Genomic DNA, 22624 nt, shown 5'->3' with positions numbered 1-22624 from the left:
TACACTCTGGTAATATAATATATACTGTCTGTTGAAACAGCTTACTGGACACTGGTAATATAATATATACTGTCTGTTGAAACAGCTCACTACACTCTGGTAATATAATATATACTGTCTGTTGAAACAGCTCACTACACTCTGGTAATAATATATACTGTCTGTTGAAACAGCTCACTACACTCTGGTAATATAATATATACTGTCTGTTGAAACAGCTCACTACACTCTGATAATATAATATATACTGTCTGTTGAAACAGCTTACTGGACACTGGTAATATAATATATACTGTCTGTTGAAACAGCTCACTACACTCTGGTAATATAATATATACTGTCTGTTGAAACAGCTCACTACACTCTGATAATATAATATATACTGTCTGTTGAAACAGCTCACTACACTCTGGTAATATAATATATACTGTCTGTTGAAACAGCTTACTGGACACTGGTAATATAATATATACTGTCTGTTGAAACAGCTCACTACACTCTGGTAATATAATATATACTGTCTGTTGAAACAGCTCACTACACTCTGGTAATATAATATATACTGTCTGTTGAAACAGCTCACTACACTCTGGTAATATAATATATACTGTCTGTTGAAACAGCTTACTGGACACTGGTAATATAATATATACTGTCTGTTGAAACAGCTCACTACACTCTGGTAATATAATATATACTGTCTGTTGAAACAGCTCACTACACTCTGGTAATATAATATATACTGTCTGTTGAAACAGCTCACTACACTCTGGTAATATAATATATACTGTCTGTTGAAACAGCTCACTACACTCTGGTAATATAATATATACTGTCTGTTGAAACAGCTCACTACACTCTGGTAATATAATATATACTGTCTGTTGAAACAGCTCACTACACTCTGATAATATAATATATACTGTCTGTTGAAACAGCTCACTACACTCTGATAATATAATATATACTGTCTGTTGAAACAGCTCACTACACTCTGGTAATATAATATATACTGTCTGTTGAAACAGCTCACTACACTCTGGTAATATAATATATACTGTCTGTTGAAACAGCTCACTACACTCTGATAATATAATATATACTGTCTGTTGAAACAGCTCACTACACTCTGGTAATATAATATATACTGTCTGTTGAAACAGCTTACTGGACACTGGTAATATAATATATACTGTCTGTTGAAACAGCTCACTACACTCTGGTAATATAATATATACTGTCTGTTGAAACAGCTCACTACACTCTGGTAATATAATATATACTGTCTGTTGAAACAGCTCACTACACTCTGGTAATATAATATATACTGTCTGTTGAAACAGCTTACTGGACACTGGTAATATAATATATACTGTCTGTTGAAACAGCTCACTACACTCTGGTAATATAATATATACTGTCTGTTGAAACAGCTCACTACACTCTGATAATATAATATATACTGTCTGTTGAAACAGCTCACTACACTCTGGTAATATAATATATACTGTCTGTTGAAACAGCTTACTGGACACTGGTAATATAATATATACTGTCTGTTGAAACAGCTCACTACACTCTGGTAATATAATATATACTGTCTGTTGAAACAGCTCACTACACTCTGGTAATATAATATATACTGTCTGTTGAAACAGCTCACTACACTCTGGTAATATAATATATACTGTCTGTTGAAACAGCTTACTGGACACTGGTAATATAATATATACTGTCTGTTGAAACAGCTCACTACACTCTGGTAATATAATATATACTGTCTGTTGAAACAGCTCACTACACTCTGGTAATATAATATATACTGTCTGTTGAAACAGCTCACTACACTCTGGTAATATAATATATACTGTCTGTTGAAACAGCTCACTACACTCTGGTAATATAATATATACTGTCTGTTGAAACAGCTCACTACACTCTGGTAATATAATATATACTGTCTGTTGAAACAGCTCACTACACTCTGATAATATAATATATACTGTCTGTTGAAACAGCTTACTACACTCTGGTAATATAATATATACTGTCTGTTGAAACAGCTTACTACACTCTGGTAATATAATATATACTGTCTGTTGAAACAGCTCACTACACTCTGATAATATAATATATACTGTCTGTTGAAACAGCTCACTACACTCTGGTAATATAATATATACTGTCTGTTGAAACAGCTCACTACACTCTGGTAATATAATATATACTGTCTGTTGAAACAGCTTACTGGACACTGATAATATAATATATACTGTCTGTTGAAACAGCTTACTGGACACTGGTAATATAATATATACTGTCTGTTGAAACAGCTCACTACACTCTGGTAATATAATATATACTGTCTGTTGAAACAGCTCACTACACTCTGGTAATATAATATAATATACTGTCTGTTGAAACAGCTCACTACACTCTGGTAATATAATATATACTGTCTGTTGAAACAGCTCACTACACTCTGGTAATATAATATATACTGTCTGTTGAAACAGCTTACTGGACACTGGTAATATAATATATACTGTCTGTTGAAACAGCTCACTACACTCTGGTAATATAATATATACTGTCTGTTGAAACAGCTCACTACACTCTGGTAATATAATATATACTGTCTGTTGAAACAGCTCACTACACTCTGGTAATATAATATATACTGAAACAGCTCACACACTCTGGTAATATAATATATACTGTCTGTTGAAACAGCTCACTACACTCTGGTAATATAATATATACTGTCTGTTGAAACAGCTCACTACACTCTGATAATATAATATATACTGTCTGTTGAAACAGCTCACTACACTCTGATAATATAATATATACTGTCTGTTGAAACAGCTCACTACACTCTGGTAATATAATATATACTGTCTGTTGAAACAGCTCACTACACTCTGGTAATATAATATATACTGTCTGTTGAAACAGCTCACTACACTCTGGTAATATAATATATACTGTCTGTTGAAACAGCTCACTACACTCTGGTAATATAATATATACTGTCTGTTGAAATATACTGGACACTGGTAATATAATATATACTGTTGAAACAGCTCACTACACTCTGGTAATATAATATATACTGTCTGTTGAAACAGCTCACTACACTCTGGTAATATAATATATACTGTCTGTTGAAACAGCTCACTACACTCTGGTAATATAATATATACTGTCTGTTGAAACAGCTTACTGGACACTGGTAATATAATATATACTGTCTGTTGAAACAGCTCACTACACTCTGGTAATATAATATATACTGTCTGTTGAAACAGCTCACTACACTCTGATAATATAATATATACTGTCTGTTGAAACAGCTCACTACACTCTGGTAATATAATATATACTGTCTGTTGAAACACAGCTGGTAATATAATATATACTGTCTGTTGAAACAGCTCACTACACTCTGGTAATATAATATATACTGTCTGTTGAAACAGCTCACTACAGTAATATAATATATACTGTCTGTTGAAACAGCTCACTCTGGTAATATAATATATACTGTCTGTTGAAACAGCTCACTACACTCTGGTAATATAATATATACTGTCTGTTGAAACAGCTCACTACACTGGTAATATAATATATACTGTCTGTTGAAACAGCTCACTACACTCTGGTAATATAATATATACTGTCTGTTGAAACAGCTCACTACACTCTGGTAATATAATATATACTGTCTGTTGAAACAGCTCACTACACTCTGGTAATATAATATATACTGTCTGTTGAAACAGCTCACTACACTCTGGTAATATAATATATACTGTCTGTTGAAACAGCTCACTACACTCTGGTAATATAATATATACTGTCTGTTGAAACAGCTCACTACACTCTGATAATATAATATATACTGTCTGTTGAAACATACTACACTCTGGTAATATAATATATACTGTCTGTTGAAACAGCTTACTACACTCTGGTAATATAATATATACTGTCTGTTGAAACAGCTCACTACACTCTGATAATATAATATATACTGTCTGTTGAAACAGCTCACTACACTCTGGTAATATAATATATACTGTCTGTTGAAACAGCTCACTACACTCTGGTAATATAATATATACTGTCTGTTGAAACAGCTTACTGGACACTGATAATATAATATATACTGTCTGTTGAAACAGCTTACTGGACACTGGTAATATAATATATACTGTCTGTTGAAACAGCTCACTACACTCTGATAATATAATATATACTGTCTGTTGAAACAGCTTACTGGACACTGGTAATATAATATATACTGTCTGTTGAAACAGCTCACTACACTCTAATAATATAATATATACTGTCTGTTGAAACAGCTTACTACACTCTGGTAATATAATATATACTGTCTGTTGAAACAGCTTACTACACTCTGGTAATATAATATATACTGTCTGTTGAAACAGCTCACTACACTCTGATAATATAATATATACTGTCTGTTGAAACAGCTTACTGGACACTGGTAATATAATATATACTGTCTGTTGAAACAGCTCACTACACTCTGATAATATAATATATACTGTCTGTTGAAACAGCTTACTGGACACTGGTAATATAATATATACTGTCTGTTGAAACAGCTTACTGGACACTGGTAATATAATATATACTGTCTGTTGAAACAGCTCACTACACTCTGGTAATATAATATATACTGTCTGTTGAAACAGCTCACTACACTCTGATAATATAATATATACTGTCTGTTGAAACAGCTTACTGGACACTGGTAATATAATATATACTGTCTGTTGAAACAGCTCACTACACTCTGGTAATATAATATATACTGTCTGTTGAAACAGCTCACTACACTCTGGTAATATAATATATACTGTCTGTTGAAACAGCTTACTGGACACTGGTAATATAATATATACTGTCTGTTGAAACAGCTCACTACACTCTGATAATATAATATATACTGTCTGTTGAAACAGCTCACTACACTCTGGTAATATAATATATACTGTCTGTTGAAACAGCTTACTGGACACTGGTAATATAATATATACTGTCTGTTGAAACAGCTCACTACACTCTGATAATATAATATATACTGTCTGTTGAAACAGCTCACTACACTCTGGTAATATAATATATACTGTCTGTTGAAACAGCTTACTGGACACTGGTAATATAATATATACTGTCTGTTGAAACAGCTCACTACACTCTGATAATATAATATATACTGTCTGTTGAAACAGCTCACTACACTCTGATAATATAATATATACTGTCTGTTGAAACAGCTCACTACACTCTGATAATATAATATATACTGTCTGTTGAAACAGCTCACTGCAAACCCTAGGTAGTAGTAGTGTTTGCACTGTGTACAGTGCATTGCCTGCATCGCCAGCATCGCCTGCATCGAGGAAGTGTTTAGTAAATGTGAGGCATGCACAGTGTTGAAAACAACACTGCCTGTGTTGTGCAATATATGTGTTTAGTATTCTCTATTTCAATGTCCCCTCCTGTTGATAATATCACAGTTGTCCTGGATACAGCTGGACCTAGTAGCTTGGCATGTGTATGTACTCTCAGACAACACAGGGGAAGCATGTGTGCTTTTAAAGGTCTGTCGTGAACCAGGCCAGACAGGGACAGAGCTGATCCTCATTTCACTAGATCCTGTACCGCTACGGGGGTCTCCCATGCCATCTGACAGGGGTTAAACCCTTTTCACAGTACTGGGATCGCCATGACAACCCACCGGGAGGATTAAACCCTCACCCCACCCCCACCTCTCTCTGGGCTTGTCTAACCAGTGGCTGTCTGCCTGCATCAGAGTAGAGAGGCCAGGGAATGCATAAGTAGTGGACTGTAAATAAACGCATGCAGTGTCATGTCATGTCCAGACATGGGTTTGATTCCATTTCAATTTCAGTCATTTGGAGATGTTCTATATCCAGGTCAACTGACAGGAATGGAAATGGAAATAACCCCAGCCCAGTCCCAGTGTTCCCAAAACCAATCCAGTTTTACCCTGTGCAGAATGTGTTTTTGTTTGGTCTTTGTCTATAAAATCCACATCTGGTGGCAGAACCAGAACCACTTCCTTCTTGACCTTTCTTCCTGACCTCTAACCTTTAACCGGGTACTTTCTTTTCCTCTTTCCTTCCGGGCCTTCCAGGAGGAGAGTGAGAGGTACTCCTCCCGTCCTTCACGGAGACACACGTCGGTCTGTATCCTCACCCTGTCTTCTCCTCTCTACCGTTATACAGCCTGACTCCCCCTGTCTTCTCCTCTCTACCGTTATACAGCCTGACTCCCCGTCTTCTCCTCTCTACCGTTATACAGCCTGACTCCCCCTGTCTTCTCCTCTCTACCGTTATACAGCCTGACTCCCCCTGTCTTCTCCTCTCTACCGTTATACAGCCTGACTCCCCCTGTCTTCTCCTCTCTACCGTTATACGGCCTGACTCCCCGTCTTCTCCTCTCTACCGTTATACAGCCTGACTCCCCCTGTCTTCTCCTCTCTACCGTTATACAGCCTGACTCCCCCTGTCTTCTCCTCTCTACCGTTATACTGCCTGCCTGACTCCCCCTGTCTTCTCCTCTCTACCGTTATACAGCCTGACTCCCCCTGTCTTCTCCTCTCTACCGTTATACAGCCTGCCTCTCCCTGTCTTCTCCTCTCTACCGTTATACAGCCTGACTCCCCCTGTCTTCTCCTCTCTACCGTTATACAGCCTGCCTCCCCCTGTCTTCTCCTCTCTACCGTTATACAGCCTGACTCCCCCTGTCTTCTCCTCTCTACCGTTATACGGCCTGACTCCCCTTGTCTTCTCCTCTCTACCGTTATACGGCCTGACTCCCCGTCTTCTCCTCTCTACCGTTATACAGCCTGACTCCCCCTGTCTTCTCCTCTCTACCGTTATACGGCCTGACTCCCCATGTCTTCTTCTCTCTACCGTTATACAGCCTGACTCCCCCTGTCTTCTCCTCTCTACCGTTATACGGCCTGATTCCCCCTGTCTTCTCCTCTCTACCGTTATACGGCCTGACTCCCCCTGTCTTTTCCTCTCTACCGTTATACAGCCTGACTCCCCCTGTCTTCTCCTCTCTACCGTTATACAGCCTGACTCCCCCTGTCTTCTCCTCTCTACCGTTATACAGCCTGACTCCCCCTGTCTTCTCCTCTCTACCGTTATACGGCCTGACTCCCCCTGTCTTCTCCTCTCTACCGTTATACAGCCTGATTCCCCCTGTTTTCTCCTCTCTACCGTTATACGGCCTGACTCCCCCTGTCTTTTCCTCTCTACCGTTATACAGCCTGACTCCCCCTGTCTTCTCCTCTCTACCGTTATACAGCCTGATTCCCCCTGTCTTCTCCTCTCTACCGTTATACGGCCTGATTCCCCCTGTCTTCTCCTCTCTACCGTTATACGGCCTGACACCCCCTGTGAAACGCTCTGAGGTAGAGGCTGCCTCTATACACAGCTCTACGATCAAGTCACCCTCTCCAAATCCAAACCAGAATTGGGTTAGGATTCAAATGGGATCTTTTGGTCCTTTGGTCAGTGTCTAGGGGCAGCTTCAATCCACTGCTACAGCTGAACAACCCACACTGATACACAATGATGTGTAATTGATTGAATGTTGTGTGTTTATGTGTCCCTTTCCCTCCCAGATCTCAGACGATGAGGAACGGATGTCGGTGGGGAGCCGAGGAAGCCTTAGGGTTAGTATATACCATAGAGATCCTATTAAATAACTAGTTCTATGATATCTACTTCCTGCTTCTCTAACATCTCATAGTATAAGGCCAACTGTATATAGGACAGACTAAGAGCTCCAATCAATCTGTATCGCTGCAGTAAAGGCAATGTTCCCACGTTAGCGAAGACTGCATTCACCGTAAGCACTGTATATGTCAGCTCAATACATGTCCATCACGCAATCTGTAACGCTTCAGCTATCCAGGCTGAATGGAGCCCTGACTTAACGCACAGCTCATTGAACTCCCACTGTTCATATATGACATCAAGAATGTCAGCAATGAGACGGTACGGGTTGTAAAAGTCTCTTCCTCCATGTGTCGTGACGTCTCAGAGATGCCCAGTCCCAACATGGTGATGTTCTCTACCTTTTTAAAGGAACTCCTCCATGCCTCGTCTCAACATGGTGATGTTCTCTACCTTTTCAAAGGAACTCCTCCATGCCTCGTCTCAACATGGTGATGTTCTCTACCTTTTTAAAGGATCTCCTCCATGCCCAGTCCCAACATGGTGATGCTCTCTACCTTTTTAAAGGATCTCCTCCATGCCCCGTCTCAACATGGTGATGTTCTCTACCTTTTTAAAGGAACTCCTCCATGCCCAGTCCCAACATGGTGATGTTCTCTACCTTTTTAAAGGAACTCCTCCATGCCCAGTCCCAACATGGTGATGTTCTCTACCTTTTTAAAGGAACTCCTCCATGCCCAGTCCCAACATGGTGATGTTCTCTACCTTTTTAAAGGAACTCCTCCATGCCCAGTCCCAACATGGTGATGTTCTCTACCTTTTTAAAGGAACTCCTCCATGCCCAGTCCCAACATGGCGATGTTCTCTACCTTTTTAAAGGAACTCCTCCATGGCTCGTCTCAACATGGTGATGTTCTCTACCTTTTTAAAGGAACTCCTCCATGGCTCGTCTCAACATGGTGATGTTCTCTACCTTTTTAAAGGAACTCCTCCATGCCCAGTCCCAACATGGCGACGTTCTCTACCTTTTTAAAGGAACTCCTCCATGGCTCGTCTCAACATGGTGATGTTCTCTACCTTTTTAAAGGAACTCCTCCATGCCCAGTCCCAACATGGCGATGTTCTCTACCTTTTTAAAGGAACTCCTCCATGCCCAGTCCCAACATGGTGATGTTCTCTACCTTTTTAAAGGAACTCCTCCATGCACCGTCCCAACATGGTGATGTTCTCTACCTTTTTAAAGGAACTCCTCCATGCCCAGTCCCAACATGGTGATGTTCTCTACCTTTTTAAAGGAACTCCTCCATGCACCGTCCCAACATGGTGATGTTCTCTACCTTTTTAAAGGAACTCCTCTATGCCCAGTCCCAACGTGGTGATGTTCTCTACCTTTTTAAAGGAACTCCTCCATGCACCGTCCCAACATGGTGATGTTCTCTACCTTTTTAAAGGAACTCCTCCATGCCCAGTCCCAACATGGTGATGTTCTCTACCTTTTTAAAGGAACTCCCCCATGCCCAGTCCCAACATGGCGATGTTCTCTACCTTTTTAAAGGAACTCCTCCATGCACCGTCCCAACATGGTGATGTTCTCTACCTTTTTAAAGGAACTCCTCCATGCCCAGTCCCAACATGGTGATGTTCTCTACATTTTTAAAGGAACTCCTCCATGGCTCGTCTCAACATGGTGATGTTCTCTACCTTTTTAAAGGAACTCCTCCATGCCTCGTCTCAACATGGTGATGTTCTCTACCTTTTTAAAGGAACTCCTCCATGCCCAGTCCCAACATGGTGATGTTCTCTACCTTTTTAAAGGAACTCCTCCATGCCTCGTCTCAACATGGTGATGTTATCTACCTTTTTAAAGGAACTCCTCCATGCCTCGTCTCAACATGGTGATGTTCTCTACCTTTTTAAAGGAACTCCTCCATGCCTCGTCTCAACATGGTGATGTTCTCTACCTTTTTAAAGGAACTCCTCCATGCCTCGTCTCAACATGGTGATGTTCTCTACCTTTTTAAAGGATCTCCTCCATGCCCAGTCCCAACATGGCGATGGGACCCCGCCTGATGTGAGAACACCACCTGTCGTGTGAAAAATACCTATATTTAAATCTGAGGTGATGATGATGGAATCACTGACGGTGACAGTGTTCTATTCAGAAGGGGTTTTGAAGACACACAAGGTTCAGACACTGAGGGTTGTGTCATTATCAAACAAACCAGACGACATGGTTTTAAGCTATAGGCTAGTTAACACTGGTACACAGACAGTTGTTATGGTACTGAAACTGTAGACTTTTGGCCGGGAAGGCATCTGCGTGGTTGAAATGGCTCATGACCCAACTAGTTATCAGCACACCCCAGACAGTGAACGTGGTTTAACAGGACGGTCTGGTTGTCGGCTCTATTGTCACTGCACTTCCCTTGTCATAATAACTGTCACTAATGAATGTCGGAAATGCCTATAGACATAACAACATGCCTTTTTGTTTTGGTCCCTTGTCAAAGGAGTTGACAAGGGACCAAACACATTTTTATCTCTCTCTGTTGGGTTCATTTTCCAGAGGAATCATTTCTCTATTCTTATTTTGTTTCTCTCTCTTTCACTCTCCCCTCATCTTTGTGTGTGTGTCTCTCTCTCTCTCTCTCTCTCTCTCTCTCTCTCTCTCTCTCTCTCTCTCTCTCTCTCTCTCTGTGGTGTGGCATTGTAGAGAAACTTCTCATCTGATCTGTACTGCAGCTCCAACAGTCTCCCCTCACTCAGACATCAAAATTCCACTCAAAATGGCCGGGTCTGTCCCCACTCATTTATTCCTCTCTCCTTAACGTCTCATCCCTCTTTCCATTTCCCAATGCTGCTCCACCTTTTCCCCTCCCTCCCTCCTTCCCTACCCACTCAACCTCTCCCTCCTTCCCTACCCATTCAACCTCTCCCTCCTTCCCTACCCATTCAACCTCTCCCTCCTTCCCTACCCATTCAACCTCTCCCTCCTTCCCTACCCACTCAACCTCTACCCCTCCTTCCCTCCTTCCACTCAACCTCTCCCTCCTTCCCTATCCACTCAACCTCTCCCTCCTTCCCTATCCACTCAACCTCTCCCTCCTTCCCTACCCACTCAAACTCTCCCTCCTTCCCTACCCACTCACCCTCTCCCTCCTTCCCTACCCACTCAACCTCTCCCTCCTTCCCTACCCACTCAACCTCTCCCTCCTTCCCTACCCACTCAACCTCTCCCTCCTTCCCTACCCACTCAACCTCTCCCTCCTTCCCTACCCACTCAACCTCTCCCTCCTTCCCTACCCACTCACCCTCTCCTTTCCTCCTTCCCTACCCACTCACCCTTTCCTTCCCTCCTTCCCTACCCACTCACCCTCTCCTTCCCTCCTTCCGTACCCACTCAACCTCTTCCTCCTTCCCTACCCACTCAACCTCTCCCTCCTCCCCTACCCACTCAACCTCTCCCTCCTTCCCAACCCACTCAACCTCTCCCTCCTTCCCTACCCACTCACCCTCTCCTTCCCTCCTTCCCTACCCACTCAACCTCTCCTTCTTTCCTTCCCTACCCACTCAACCTCTCCTTTCTTCCCTACCCACTCAATCTCTCCCTCCTTCCCTACCCACTCAACCTCTCCCTCCTTCCCTATCCACTCACTCTCTCCTTCCCTACCCACTCAACTTCTCCCTCCTTCCCTACCCACTCAACCTCTCCCTCCTTCCCTAACCACTCACCCTCTCCTTCCCTACCCACTCAACTTCTCCCTCCTTCCCTACCCACTCAACCTCTCCTTTCTTACCTACCCACTCAACCTCTCCTTTCTTCCCTACCCACTCAATCTCTCCCTCCTTCCCTACCCACTCACCCTCTCCCTCCTTCCCTATCCACTCACCCTCTCCTTCCCTACCCACTCAACCTCCCCTTCCTTCCCTACCCACTCAACTTCTCCCTCCTTCCCTACCCACTCAACCTCTCCCTCCTTCCCTACCCACTCACCCTCTCCTTCCCTCCTTCCCTACCCACTCAACCTCTCCTTCCCTCCTTCCCTACCCACTCAACCTCTCCTTTCTTCCCTACCCACTCAACCTCTCCCTCCTTCCCTATCCACTCACCCTCTCCTTCCCTACCCACTCAACCTCCCCCTCCTTCCCTACCCACTCAACCTCTCCCTCCTTCCCTACCCACTCAACCTCTCCTTCCCTCCTTCCCTACCCACTCAACCTCTCCTTCCCTCCTTCCCTACCCACTCAACCTCTCCTTTCTTCCCTACCCACTCAACCTCTCCCTCCTTCCCTATCCACTCACCCTCTCCTTCCCTACCCCTAAACCTCCCCCTCCTTCCCTACCCACTCAACCTCTCCCTCCTTCCTTACCCACTCAACCTCTCCTTCCCTCCTTCCCTACCCACTCAACCTCTAGCTCCCTACTCACTCAACCTCTCCTTCCCTCCTTCCCTACCCACTCACCCTCTCCTTCCCTCCTTCCCTACCCACTCAACCTCTCCTTCCCTCCTTCCCTACCCACTCAACCCCTCCATCCTTCCCTACCCACTCAACCCCTCCATCCTTCCCTACCCACTCAACCTCTCCCTCCTTCCCTACCCACTCAACCTCCCCCTCCTTCCCTACCCACTCAACCTCTCCCTCCTTCCCTACCCACTCAACCTCTCCCTCCTTCCCTACCCACTCAACCTCTCCCTCCTTCCCTACCCACTCAACCTCCCCTCCTTCCCTACCCACTTAATCTCCCTCCTTCCCTACCCACTCAACCTCTCCCTCCTACCCTATCCACTCACCCTCTCCTTCCCTACCCACTCAACTTCTCCCTCCTTCCCTACCCACTCAACTTCTCCCTCCTTCCCTACCCACTCAACCTCTCCCTCCTTCCCTACCCACTCACCCTCTCCTTCCCTCCTTCCCTACCCACTCAACCTCTCCTTCCCTCCTTCCCTACCCACTCAACCTCTCCTTTCTTCCCTACCCACTCAACCTCTCCCTCCTTCCCTATCCACTCACCCTCTCCTTCCCTACCCACTCAACCTCCCCCTCCTTCCCTACCCACTCAACCTCTCCCTCCTTCCCTACCCACTCAACCTCTCCTTCCCTCCTTCCCTACCCACTCAACCTCTCCTTCCCTCCTTCCCTACCCACTCAACCTCTCCTTTCTTCCCTACCCACTCAACCTCTCCCTCCTTCCCTATCCACTCACCCTCTCCTTCCCTACCCCTAAACCTCCCCCTCCTTCCCTACCCACTCAACCTCTCCCTCCTTCCTTACCCACTCAACCTCTCCTTCCCTCCTTCCCTACCCACTCAACCTCTAGCTCCCTACTCACTCAACCTCTCCTTCCCTCCTTCCCTACCCACTCACCCTCTCCTTCCCTCCTTCCCTACCCACTCAACCTCTCATTCCCTCCTTCCCTACCCACTCAACCCCTCCATCCTTCCCTACCCACTCAACCCCTCCATCCTTCCCTACCCACTCAACCTCTCCCTCCTTCCCTACCCACTCAACCTCCCCCTCCTTCCCTACCCACTCAACCTCTCCCTCCTTCCCTACCCACTCAACCTCTCCCTCCTTCCCTACCCACTCAACCTCTCCCTCCTTCCCTACCCACTCAACCTCCCCCTCCTTCCCTACCCACTTAATCTCCCTCCTTCCCTACCCACTCAACCTCTCCCTCCTTCCCTACCCACTCACCCTCTCCTTCCCTCCTTCCCTACCCACTCAACCTCTCCTTCCCTCCTTCCCTACCCACTCAACCTCTCCTTTCTTCCCTACCCACTCAACCTCTCCCTCCTTCCCTATCCACTCACCCTCTCCTTCCCTACCCACTCAACCTCCCCCTCCTTCCCTACCCACTCAACCTCTCCCTCCTTCCCTACCCACTCAACCTCTCCTTCCCTCCTTCCCTACCCACTCAACCTCTCCTTCCCTCCTTCCCTACCCACTCAACCTCTCCTTTCTTCCCTACCCACTCAACCTCTCCCTCCTTCCCTATCCACTCACCCTCTCCTTCCCTACCCCTAAACCTCCCCTCCTTCCCTACCCACTCAACCTCTCCCTCCTTCCTTACCCACTCAACCTCTCCTTCCCTCCTTCCCTACCCACTCAACCTCTAGCTCCCTACTCACTCAACCTCTCCTTCCCTCCTTCCCTACCCACTCACCCTCTCCTTCCCTCCTTCCCTACCCACTCAACCTCTCCTTCCCTCCTTCCCTACCCCTCAACCCCTCCATCCTTCCCTACCCACTCAACCCCTCCATCCTTCCCTACCCACTCAACCTCTCCCTCCTTCCCTACCCACTCAACCTCCCCTCCTTCCCTACCCACTCAACCTCTCCCTCCTTCCCTACCCACTCAACCTCTCCCTCCTTCCCTACCCACTCAACCTCTCCCTCCTTCCCTACCCACTCAACCTCCCCCTCCTTCCCTACCCACTTAATCTCCCTCCTTCCCTACCCCCAACCTCTCCCTCCTACCCAACCTCTCCTTCCTACCCTATCCACTCACCCTCTCCTTCCCTACCCCCCTCCCACCCACTTCTCCCTCCTTCCCTACCCACTCACCCTCTCCTTCCCTACCCACTCACCCTCTCCTTCCCTACCCACTCACCTCTCCCTCCTACCCCCCACTCCCTCTCCTTCCCTCACCCTCTCCTTCCCTACCCACTCAACCTCTCCTTCCCACTCACCCTCTCCCTCCTTCCCTACACACTCACCCTCTCCTTCCCTACACACTCACCCTCCTTCCCTACCTCCTTCCCTACACACTCACCCTCTCCTTCCCTACACACTCACCCTCTCCTTCCCTACACACTCACCCTCTCCTTCCCTACACACTCACCCTCTCCTTCCCTACCCACTCACCCTCTCCTTCCCTACCCACTCACCCTCTCCTTCCCTACCCACTCACCCTCTCCTTCCCTATCCACTCACCTTCTCCTTCCCTACACACTCACCCTCTCCTTCCCTACCCACTCAACCTCACCCTCCTGTTGGTTTCTTAGAATGACAGAACATGAGATTCTCAAAACAGAGAGCTTTTTCCAGTTGTACATACTAGATAGATACATACTGTTGTTTATCACTTACAGTACAATGTTGGATTGTTTCCCTCTCTGTCCATCTTCAGCCCTCCATGCTCTTTATTGATGGCCCACGCACCCAGAGTCACAGGGTTGGTTCCTCTTTCCTATGACCTCTGACCCTTCACCGCTTGCTTAGACAGTAGATAAATAGATAGATAGATCTGTGATGTGTCACTACTAGTGTCATTATAAGGCATGTGAGAATGGTTTGGCAGAGGGGCTAGATGTTGTCAAGACCCACATACAGTCCTGGCCCTAAAAGTTACATTTCCAAAACACTTTGATGTGTGAAGGAGAACGTGAGACAGTAAGCTGAGTTGCAGAAGCACAGTGGTGTCTTCAAGGTGGCATGCTGTAAGACATTATGGGATGCACAGCTGATCCTTCTGGTCCTTTTCCTGCATGATTACTGAGATGGATGTGTCTGTATACATTCCTGAGTTGAAGTCTGATGCAGTGTGTGTGTGTGTTTGTGTTTGTGTGTGTGATTGTGAGTTGAAGTCTGAGCCAAAGTGTGGATGTGTGCGTGAGGTGAAGTCTGATACCGTGTGTGTGTGTGTGTGTGTTTGTGTTTGTGAGTTGAAGTCTGAGTGTGTATGTGTGCGTGCGTGCGCGATGTGAAGTCTGATGCAGTGTGTGTGTCTCTCTCCTATCTACAGGGCTCTGTGTGTGACGAGGCTGTGCAGAGTAGCACACGGCGCTTTAGTGGCTCCATCTCTCGCGGTGTAAGAAGCCCTGACGCCCCCTCTCTTACCCCGAGGGAGGTTGCTTGGCATGCCTCCTGTGGCAACATGGGATTGCATAGTTCAGCGGTGGTCAACCCTCCTCCTGGAGAAATACGAGCTACTGGGTATGCAGGCTTTTGTTCCAGCCCTGCTCTAACACGATTCAGCTAATCAACACCCAGGTGAGCAGCTGATTAGTAGAATCAGTTGTATTGGAGCAGGTCTGGAGCAAAAACCTGCACATCCAATAGGTTTCTGGGAAGACAGTCGGCCACCCCTGGCCATAGTCTGTCTGCATGACAGTGTTGTCAGTCTCTACTTCTATCAGGGTCAGTGATGTCTTCTGTTTTTATCAGACTCACCAAACAAGGAACCCTTCTTTAATTCGTTGTATTCCACTAATTTCCACCCTGTCTTGTGTGTTGATGACTTCTGGAAACACAGTGCAAAGTCCTAGTGAGATTGTGTGACGGTTTTCAAGTCCAAAGGGAGGCTTGAATAGACAGCATGCATGGAATGTATCACTGTGTTACCCTGATGAGGGGGCCTTGCTTGGCATGCCCCATGTGCCAACGTGGAATTGCATTGTGGGGTCGACCCACCCTCCTCTTGAAGCGATACTAGCGGCAGGCTGGGTGTGCAGGCTTTTATTCCAGCCCTGCTCGAACACAGCTGATTCTCTCCAGTGGGAGGGTTGGCCCCCCCAGGAGAAGTCTGCATGACAGTGTCGTCACCCCACTACTTCTTTCTATGGAGGTGTCTTGTGTCTTTCCCACATGTGGATTTCAGACTTCCAGAAGAAGGAATCCATGTTTTCAGTTCGCTGTATCCCACCAATAACCATCCTGAATGATCTTACAGTGTGTCTTGTGTGTCGATGACCTTTACAAACACTGTGCCAAGTCACAGTTGAATTGTGACTTTGTTGCGTGGGGTTTGCAGTATGTCTAGAATGGTGGAGTCTAGAGTGGAGCGTACACGTGGAACTGTAATGGTCTGGGTTTTGATGTGTGGGAGGGTTGTCTTTGGTCTAACAGGGCCTGGTTGACTTGTCTATCAATGTATTCTCTTGTCTCTTCAGCTCTGTCTGTCCCTGCTTCAGCTCTGTCTGTCCCTGCTTCAGCTCTGTCTGTCCCTGTTTCAGCTCTGTCTGTCCCTGCTTCAGCTCTGTCTCTCCCTGCTTCAGCTCTGTCTGTCCCTGCTTCCGCTCTGTCTGTACCTGCTTCAGCTCTGTCTGTCCCTGCTTCAGCTCTGTCTGTCCCTGCTTCAGCTCTGTCTGTCCCTGCTTCAGCTCTGTCTCTCCCTGCTTCAGCTCTGTCTCTCCCTGCTTCAGCTCTGTCTGTCCCTGCTTCAGCTCTGTCTGTCCCTGCTTCAGCTCTGTCTGTCCCTGCTTCAGCTCTGTCTCTCCCTGCTTCAGCTCTGTCTCTCCCTGCTTCAGCTCTGTCTGTCCCTGCTTCTGCTCTGTCTGTCCCTGCTTCAGCTCTGTCTGTCCCTGCTTCTGCTCTGTCTGTCCCTGCTTCAGCTCTGTCTGTACCTGCTTCAGCTCTGTCTGTCCCTGCTTCAGCTCTGTCTGTCCCTGATTCAGCTCTGTCTGTACCTGCTTCAGCTCTGTCTGTCCCTGCTTCAGCTCTGTCTCTCCCTGCTTCAGCTCTGTCTGTCCCTGCTTCCGCTCTGTCTGTACCTGCTTCAGCTCTGTCTCTCCCTGCTTCAGCTCTGTCTGTCCCTGCTTCAGCTCTGTCTGTCCCTGCTTCAGCTCTGTCTCTCCCTGCTTCCGCTCTGTCTCTCCCTGCTTCCGCTCTGTCTCTCCCTGCTTCAGCTCTGTCTGTCCCTGCTTCCGCTCTGTCTGTCCCTGCTTCAGCTCTGTCTCTCCCTGCTTCAGCTCTGTCTGTCCCTGCTTCAGCTCTGTCTGTCCCTGCTTCAGCTCTGTCTGTCCCTGCTTCAGCTCTGTCTCTCCCTGCTTCAGCTCTGTCTCTCCCTGCTTCAGCCCTGTCTCTCCCTGCTTCAGCTCTGTCTGTCCCTGATTCAGCTCTGTCTGTACCTGCTTCAGCTCTGTCTGTCCCTGCTTCAGCTCTGTCTCTCCCTGCTTGCTGACTGACAAACTCTGTGACTAACATCTCTCTCTTTCTTTTTCATTTCCTTCTCTTTTCCTATTTTATCCATCTTCTTTTTGTGCCAGCCTTCAGACTACAGTGGTTTTCTGGGCTCCAACTCTCGGGCCTCGTCCAGGGCCAGCTCTGCCCGTGCCAGCCCAGTGGTGAGCTCTCTTCATTGGTCACTCCCTCTTACCCGCAGCCTTCTTTAGGCCTAGTCCTTACATCCTTTTATCTGTTCTCTATTCTGTTAAATGCCCACTTATTATCATCCCAATGAAGAGTGCATTGTCCAGAGAACTGAACTCTATGGTCCTGTCCTGTGTGTCCTCTGCACCAAGGTAATGCTCATAGACAGCTGACTGTGCTCAGGTCCCTTATGCCCCCTGGTGGACATTACAAAGACTGCAGCTTTGGTACAAGCAAAGAATATATGGTCCTGACCTGGCCAATGTGAGGTGGGCCTCTGTGTGGACGCATTGATGTGTGGGTGACACTGACAACTAACATGCAGCCTGGACTGGAGTGGATATGATATGATTAACTCTGTAGTGTCCAGTGATATGATTAACTGTAGTGTCCAGTGGATATGATATGACTAACTCTGTAGTGTCCAGTGGATATGATATGAGTAAGTCTGTAGTGTCCAGTAGATATAATATGATTAAGTCTGTAGTGTCCAGTAGATATAATATGAGTAAGTCTGTAGTGTCCAGTAGATATAATATGAGTAAGTCTGTAGTGTCCAGTAGATATAATATGAGTAAGTCTGTAGTGTCCAGTAGATATAATATGAGTAAGTCTGTAGTGTCCAGTAGATATAATATGAGTAAGTCTGTAGTGTCAGTGGATATAATATGAGTGGATATAATATGTCAGTGTCCAGATATAATATGAGTAAGTCTGTAGTGTCCAGTAGATATAATATGAGTAAGTCTGTAGTGTCCAGTAGATATAATATGAGTAAGTCTGTAGTGTCCAGTGGATATAATATGAGTAAGTCTGTAGTGTCCAGTGGATATAATATGAGTAAGTCTGTAGTGTCCAGTGGATATAATATGAGTAAGTCTGTAGTGTCCAGTGGATATAATATGAGTAAGTCTGTAGTGTCCAGTGGATATAATATGATGAGTAAGTCTGTAGTGTCCAGTGGATATAATATGAGTAAGTCTGTAGTGTCAGTGGATATAATATGATAAGTCTGTAGTGTAAGTCAGTGTCCAGTGGATATAATATGAGTAAGTCAGTGTGGATATAATAAGTAAGTCTGTAGTGTCCAGTGGATATAATATGAGTAAGTCTGTAGTGTCCAGTGGATATAATATGAGTAAAGTGTCAGTAGTGATATAATATGAGTAAGTCTGTAGTGTCCAGTGGATATAATATGAGTAAGTCTGTAGTGTCCAGATATAATATGATAAGTCTGTAGTGTCCAGTAGATATAATATGAGTAAGTCTGTAGTGTCCAGTGGATATAATATGAGTAAGTCTGTAGTGTCCAGTGGATATAATATGAGTAAGTCTGTAGTGTCCAGTATATAGATATGATAAAGTGTCCATGAGTAAGTCTGTAGTGTCCAGTAGATATAATATGAGTAAGTCTGTAGTGTCCAGTAGATATAATATGAGTAAGTCTGTAGTGTCCAGTGGATATAATATGAGTAAGTCTGTAGTGTCCAGTGGATATAATATGATTAACTCTGTAGTGTCCAGTGGATATAATATGAGTAAGTCTGTAGTGTCCAGTAGATATAATATGATTAACTCTGTAGTGTCCATTGGATATAATATGAGTAAGTCTGTAGTGTCCAGTAGATATAATATGAGTAAGTCTGTAGTGTCCAGTAGATATAATATGAGTAAGTCTGTAGTGTCCAGTAGATATAATATGAGTAAGTCTGTAGTGTCCAGTAGATATAATATGAGTAAGTCTGTAGTGTCCAGGATATAATATGAGTAAGTCTGTAGTGTCCAGTGGATATAATATGAGTAAGTCTGTAGTGTCCAGTGGATATAATATGAGTAAGTCTGTAGTGTCCATGGATATAATATGAGTAAGTCTGTAGTGTCCAGTGGATATAATATGAGTAAGTCTGTAGTGTCCAGTAAGATATAATATGAGTAAGTCTAGTGTCCAGTGGATATATATAATGAGTAAGTCTGTAGTGTCCAGTGATATAATATGAGATATAATATGAGTAAGTCTGTAGTGTCCAGTGGATATAATATGAGTAAGTCTGTAGTGTCCAGTGGATATAATATGAGTAAGTCTGTAGTGTCCAGTGGATATAATATGAGTAAGTCTGATAGTGTCCAGTCCAGTGGATATAATATGAGTAAGTCTGTAGTGTCCAGTGGATATAATATGAGTAAGTCTGTAGTGTCCAGTGGATATAATATGAGTAAGTCTGTAAGTCTGTAGTGTCCAGATATGGATAATAGTGTCCAGTGGATATAATATGAGTAAGTCTGTAGTGTCCAGTGGATATAATATGATTAACTCTGTAGTATCCAGTGGATCCAGTGGATATAATATGAGTAAGTCTGTAGTGTCCAGTGGATATAATATGAGTAAGTCTGTAGTGTCCATATATAATATGAGTAAGTCTGTAGTGTCCAGTGGATATAATATGAGTAAGTAAGTCTGTAGTGTCCAGTGGATATAATATGAGTAAGTCTGTAGTGTCCAGTGGATATAATATGAGTAAGTCTGTAGTGTCCAGTAGATATAATATGAGTAAGTCTGTAGTGTCCAGTAGATATAATATGAGTAAGTCTGTAGTGTCCAGTAGATATAATATGAGTAAGTCTGTAGTGTCCAGTAGATATAATAGTGAGAGTAAGTCTGTAGTGTCCAGTGGATATAATATGAGTAAGTCTGTAGTGTCCAGTGGATATAATATGAGTAAGTCTGTAGTGTCCAGTGGATATAATATGAGTAAGTCTGTAGTGTCCAGTAGATATAATATGAGTAAGTCTGTAGTGTCCAGTGGGATATAATATGAGTAAGTCTGTAGTGTCCAGTGGATATAATATGAGTAAGTCTGTAGTGTCCAGTGGATATAATATAGTGTCCAGTGGATAGTAAGTCTGTAGTGTCCAGTGGATATAATATGAGTAAGTCTGTAGTGTCCAGTGGATATAATATGAGTAAGTCTGTAGTGTCCAGTGGATATAATATGAGTAAGTCTGTAGTGTCCAGTGGATATAATATGAGTAAGTCTGTAGTGTCCAGTGGATATAATATGAGTAAGTCTGTAGTGTCCAGTGGATATAATATGAGTAAGTCTGTAGTGTCCAGTGGATATAATATGTAAGTAAGTCTGTAGTGTCCAGTGGATATAATATGAGTAAGTCTGTAGTGTCCAGTGGATATAATATGAGTAAGTCTGTAGTGTCCAGTGGATATAATATGAGTAAGTCTGTAGTGTCCAGTGTCCAGTGGATATAATATGAGTAAGTCTGTAGTGTCCAGTGGATATAATAAGTCTGTAGTGTCCAGTGGATATAATATGATAATATGAGTAAGTCTGTAGTGTCCAGTGGATATAATATGAGTAAGTCTGTAGTGTCCAGTGGATATAATATGATTAACTCTGTAGTGTCCAGTGGATATAATATGAGTAAGTCTGTAGTGTCCAGTGGATATAATATGATTAACTCTGTAGTGTCCAGTGGATATAATATGAGTAAGTCTGTAGTGTCCAGTGGATATAATGTGATTAACTCTGTAGTGTCCATTGGATATAATATGAGTAAGTCTGTAGTGTCCAGTAGATATAATATGAGTAAGTCTGTAGTGTCCAGTAGATATAATATGAGTAAGTCTGTAGTGTCCAGTAGATATAATATGAGTAAGTCTGTAGTGTCCAGTAGATATAATATGAGTAAGTCTGTAGTGTCCAGTGGATATAATATGAGTAAGTCTGTAGTGTCCAGTGGATATAATATGAGTAAGTCTGTAGTGTCCAGTAGATATAATATGAGTAAGTCTGTAGTGTCCAGTAGATATAATATGAGTAAGTCTGTAGTGTCCAGTGGATATAATATGAGTAAGTCTGTAGTGTCCAGTGGATATAATATGAGTAAGTCTGTAGTGTCCAGTGGATATAATATGAGTAAGTCTGTAGTGTCCAGTGGATATAATATGAGTAAGTCTGTAGTGTCCAGTGGATATAATATGGAGTAAAGTCTGTAGTGTCCAGTGGATATAATATGAGTAAGTCTGTAGTGTCCAGTGGATATAATATGAGTAAGTCTGTAGTGTCCAGTGGATATAATATGAGTAAGTCTGTAGTGTCCAGTGGATATAATATGAGTAAGTCTGTAGTGTCCAGTGGATATAATATGAGTAAGTCTGTAGTGTCCAGTGGATATAATATGAGTAAGTCTGTAGTGTCCAGTGGATATAATATGAGTAAGTCTGTAGTGTCCAGTGGATATAATATGAGTAAGTCTGTAGTGTCCAGTGGATATAATATATAAGTCTGTAGTGTCCAGTGGATATAATATGAGTAAGTCTGTAGTGTCCAGTGGATATAATATGAGTAAGTCTGTAGTGTCCAGTGGATATAATATGAGTAAGTCTGTAGTGTCCAGTGGATATAATATGAGTAAGTCTGTAGTGTCCAGTGGATATAATATGAGTAAGTCTGTAGTGTCCAGTAGATATAATATGAGTAAGTCTGTAGTGTCCAGTGGATATAATATGAGTAAGTCTGTAGTGTCCAGTGGATATAATATGATTAACTCTGTAGTGTCCAGTGGATATAATATGAGTAAGTCTGTAGTGTCCAGTGGATATAATGTGATTAACTCTGTAGTGTCCAATGGTTCCGTGGTTCAGAATCAGATGGTGATCCAGAGAGGGTTAACTATGGCTCTATGATGCTTGTTGTGATGCAGTGTGTGGATATACAGAGACGGTGTCACGCCCTGGCCTTAGTATTTTGTGTTTTCTTTATTATTTTG

At 44.1% G+C, this 22624-nt stretch overlaps 1 protein-coding gene across 11 annotated transcripts in view; it reads left to right on the top strand.

The window, feature by feature from the left end:
* The window catches only part of lrrfip1b (leucine rich repeat (in FLII) interacting protein 1b), a 53148-nt gene that overhangs the window by 19574 nt on the left and 10950 nt on the right, over window positions 1–22624 (top strand). For 6 of the 11 annotated variants that reach the window (XM_065023274.1, XM_065023265.1, XM_065023271.1 and 3 more), the window contains 3 exons: window positions 6197–6244; window positions 7697–7747; window positions 17740–17817. In XM_065023274.1, the coding sequence (XP_064879346.1) occupies window positions 6197–6244; window positions 7697–7747; window positions 17740–17817 (177 nt within the window). The remainder of the gene's footprint in view (window positions 1–6196; window positions 6245–7696; window positions 7748–17739; window positions 17818–22624) is intronic. The other 5 variants (XM_065023257.1, XM_065023258.1, XM_065023267.1 and 2 more) reach the window with 3 other exon arrangements.

The sequence above is a fragment of the Oncorhynchus nerka genome, linkage group LG2 (genome assembly GCF_034236695.1).
Source record: "Oncorhynchus nerka isolate Pitt River linkage group LG2, Oner_Uvic_2.0, whole genome shotgun sequence".
NCBI classification, from domain to species: Eukaryota; Metazoa; Chordata; class Actinopteri; order Salmoniformes; family Salmonidae; genus Oncorhynchus; species Oncorhynchus nerka.
This window is presented reverse-complemented; position numbering and strand designations above follow the sequence as displayed.